Consider the following 4,001-nt stretch of genomic DNA (forward strand, 5'->3'; position numbering starts at 1 on the left):
TAATATGTTCTCATACATGTAAATAAACTAAAAAGAAAAGAGAAAAAAACAGCTGAAGGAATTAAAAAAAAAAAGAAATATGAACACAACATGCGTTACGTCACCCCTGTGAAGAACAGAATTCCACCGCACCCCATAGCGGTAGCTTACAAATGTATAACTCAATAGATTCCCCACTTCATTTGTTTATTTTTTTGCGCATGTGATTAAAGTTCCCCAATGAACTCGCCATCCATCGCCTCATCAACGGCCTTTTCGTGGCGCTGCCACTTCACACACGCCGTCACTTTTCGCTGCGCAGCCGCTTCCCGCAGTTTTCGACTCCACTCCGCCTGACCGTCACGACGCCGTTGCCAAACACGTTTCGAAGGAAAATAACGTTGCGCCTTAAATTCCTCCATTAGACTCGCACGCAAGAGGCCACATGTTGTGTTCGCTACCGCTTCATGAGCTTCAGCTGAACTCATAATGGCGGAAGCCTCCGCCTCCTCAAGAGATTTCCACGCCGTGCGTATGGCACTACTGCAAGTGGGTTCCGACCGCATTGCAACGCTCCCAACCCCATTTTGTTCCTCACGGTGGCATGCGAATTCCATTTCGGATTCACTACAACCAAGACGCACAACTGTCGCCATAACAGCCAATGAAGTGGCTCCCACCGCTGCTTCTTGCTTAATTCTTTCCATACGCTCGTTTATTGCCATCACATTTCTCTTAGAAATATTAGTGAGGTGCTGCACCCGCTTGTCGATGCAACTAACGCGCGCTGACAAGTCTAACAACGCGGCAGTGGCTCTGTAGTTGAGTTGATCAAGCACATAAACGACATTACGAAGCGATGAAGTGACCTCCGCCTTACTGTGAAATTGTTGTGCGGAATCATCACTTGAATTGATTTTGCCAATACACTGTTGTGAATAACGGGACGTTAAAGGCGTATTTTGCGGTACTGTGAGTTTAGGAGTGCGCGGTAAGTCGGATTTAGTGGCCTCAAGAGTTTGTTCAACAGTTGTCAAGAGTTGAAGCATGTGTTGTTGGCAGGCTCGCTGCTGTTCGCACAACCGCAATGCCTTTTCAACGCGATTAAGAATGTCGCATCCGTTCAAATCTTCCAATGATTTCATGCAAGTAAACGCAGGGTCCCGCCTGTTGCTGATACCTATTCACTGGGTTAACTATATATAAATGTTTATAAACCTATCTCAATCTGTACTATGAACTCACACTCTTTCCCTTTTTTGTCTTTTTTGACGTTGGGATATTTCTGTTTAAATTACGGATAGGAATTAAAAAAAAAAAAATACCTTCACAACACACCTCACAAATAAATGGAGGGGATGTGGAGAAGATGGAGGGTTAAAATTGACGCCAAACAACGGCACAGCAACAAAAAAAAAGAATTAACCATATGTTGTTATCAACTAAAGTTACCCACAAACGCACGAAATATAAACCGTCCTCTCAAGATGAAGAAACAGAAAAGAATGATGAATGCCTCGTTACCACATGTGTGAAATTATCGCGTCCCACAGACCTTAGCACAGCGGGTGAACAACAACTTATGGTAAATATATTATGTCTGAGAGATAAACCAAGAATAACCACACAAGAGTATGGGGAGAGGTGCGTGTAGAACCCATCGCGTGCCTCAGCAGATAATGAAGTGACACGGTTCCCGTTCCTTCTTCGCTTTTTTATTTTTTATTGTGTTCTTAAATGCACACGCAACCACATACACACACACACACATATATATATATGTACTCCCTCCACAGTTATTTTCTTTCTCTCGTCTCATTATTAAACCATGTACAGAAAAAATCTGAATCGACTACTAGGCAAATGGACACAACAACAACATTTAAAAAAAAAACATTCACATTCCCTCACTTTAGGTGGATGTTCCCTCTCTCTTTTTTTTCTCCCTCGTCATATGCACGTATGCGCACACACACATATGCGGACGTTTGCGTTCGTGTGCAATCGCATCATTACGTAAATTCACAAATAAATACTTTTTTTTTTTCGCCGCTAGCAGTTGAGCGCCATTTTATCAAAGTTAATGTACATGGAAGCGCAATTAAAGAAGTGAACAACAGCTGCGCACAGCACAAAAACATGCCACAATTGGTGACTGGAAAGATAAATATCAAACTCGCCAGGGTACAAGGACTCAGGCACTTTCAATGCGTAAATCATAACACCCACTCCATAGAGACCCATCATAAGTAATAAACCTTGTACAACCGATGCCGTGGCGCTACTGGGAAGTGTTAAGTAAATGTGAAAAACGGGCAAGAGACCGCTTCCAACCATACAAACGTAAAAGGTGATCTTTGCGCACATGTAAGCTGGATCAGTCCACCTTCGAAAACAGGGACCCACAAGCCCACCAACACCAAACAGCGACACCATAATAAGGTAAATATATCTCAAGTGCGGTTTGCATGCAAAGCAGAAGTAACACATGGGCAGAAATGACCCAACTACAAGGAAGGTGATGCCAAAGTAATCCAATGTATGAGCAATGCGGTATATTACTGGATGGTTGTGAGGAATCAACGTATGAAAGGCCGCACTGCAGAGCATACACATGAGACAACTCACAGAATACACTGCAAATATAGAAAGTGTCGGCCAGTGGAAACCAAGCAGAGACACCGTGTCGGGGAAGGAACTGCCACCGGTTTCGCTGCCCTCCCCTGGACGGTCCGTCAACCTGGGAATCAGAACTCCGATCGAAAAAACAAAAGAGACAATGAGAAATATGACGAACCCAATAAGATGCGTCCATACGTTAAAAGTTTCATTATGCAAAGCCAAAACACTACGGAAGCACATGCCTGCACTATAATTCATGCGATAGCCGGTATGAATGTATAAATTTTCCGCAAGATGGGGTGGAACCTGATCGACAGTATACAATGGAAGATCTGGATTACTGTTGTACGGTACTGGCGCCTCAGTCGCACGCATGCTTGAGGAGGAACTGCATGTTTTCTCACTTTGATCGCCGCCATTTGTTGTGATGGTTGTTGATGCCGAGCTCACGTTTTCCCCTCGAAATCTCGATGAAATCATCTTTTAAACTTCAGAATGGATGCTTTTGCGTGTCGTAAAAGTTCTGTCGCACACGAGAATTTTTGCCTGCCCAGTCGAATGTACCGGATTCCTTATGGCCACGATACCGACGACTAAGCCTACCCAAACGAGTGAGTTTTAAACAAGTAATGAGACAAATCTTTTAACTTAGTGACAAATATAAAGGAATCAAGGCGCATACTCGAAAATTCCTACGTGGATACACGTATGTAAGCGGAAAAACACACCGTAAAACAAAAGAAAAAAAGGGAAGACAACCCCCCCTCTCCACCGCATTTAATATAACAGTGGAGCGATTGTGCCGTGATTTTGATTCCCACCACCAGACGGGAAATGAAAGGTGAAAAAAAAAAGAAAGAGCAGGGCGGGCGCCATGTAAAATAATTGCGTGCGTACCTAAAAAATGATATGTGTTGGGTTACGTGGGGGAAACAAGAAAGGAATGTGCGAGCGCATATTTATTTTATACCAAGAAAATAACCAATTATGTCGGGTTTTTTTCTTTTTTTATCATCGTTTCTCCGGTCCCTCTTCGTAGCACTTTTCCCCCTTTGCTTCCTCAACTTCGTCACGTGTACGCTAATATACGAGATAACTACATGCAGGCAACACAACGTGGGCACTACAGCGAGTGAAAAAGCGTAAATGGTAAGGCTTATATATATATATATATAACAAAAAAAATTACAACAGAAAAACATTGTGTGAAACCCGTCCTTCAGCAACCCACAATACTTCCCGAAAGAAAAAAAAATCAAAATGGATATATTAAATGGTGTTTAAAAAAAAGGTGGGTGGGGAGACAACACGAACAACAGTCTATATACCGAATACGGTAGATGATATCATCAAAGCCGCATTACCTGACGTTTTTTTTTCTCTCTCTCTCTCTCTCTCTC

The 4,001-nt window shown here is 42.9% G+C and overlaps 2 protein-coding genes across 2 annotated transcripts; both read right to left on the bottom strand.

Moving 5' to 3' along the window:
• Positions 1–206: 206 nt before the first annotated feature.
• TEOVI_000367700 (uncharacterized protein) lies at positions 207–1,124 on the bottom strand (the record flags this gene model as incomplete). The annotated part of the gene is made up of 1 exon (XM_067226549.1): positions 207–1,124. The coding sequence occupies one exon, from the start codon at positions 1,122–1,124 to the stop codon at positions 207–209; it is 918 nt and encodes a 305-aa protein (XP_067082650.1).
• Positions 1,125–2,031: 907 nt separating this feature from the next.
• Positions 2,032–3,081, bottom strand: TEOVI_000367800 (hemolysin-III related, putative; the record flags this gene model as incomplete). Its single annotated transcript, XM_067226550.1, has 1 exon — positions 2,032–3,081. One exon carries the CDS (start codon positions 3,079–3,081, stop codon positions 2,032–2,034), a length of 1,050 nt encoding a protein of 349 aa, XP_067082651.1.
• Positions 3,082–4,001: the final 920 nt, after the last annotated feature.

The sequence above is a fragment of the Trypanosoma equiperdum genome (assembly GCF_001457755.1).
Source record: "Trypanosoma equiperdum strain OVI genome assembly, contig: ctg_788, whole genome shotgun sequence".
Taxonomy (NCBI): Eukaryota; Euglenozoa; class Kinetoplastea; order Trypanosomatida; family Trypanosomatidae; genus Trypanosoma; species Trypanosoma equiperdum.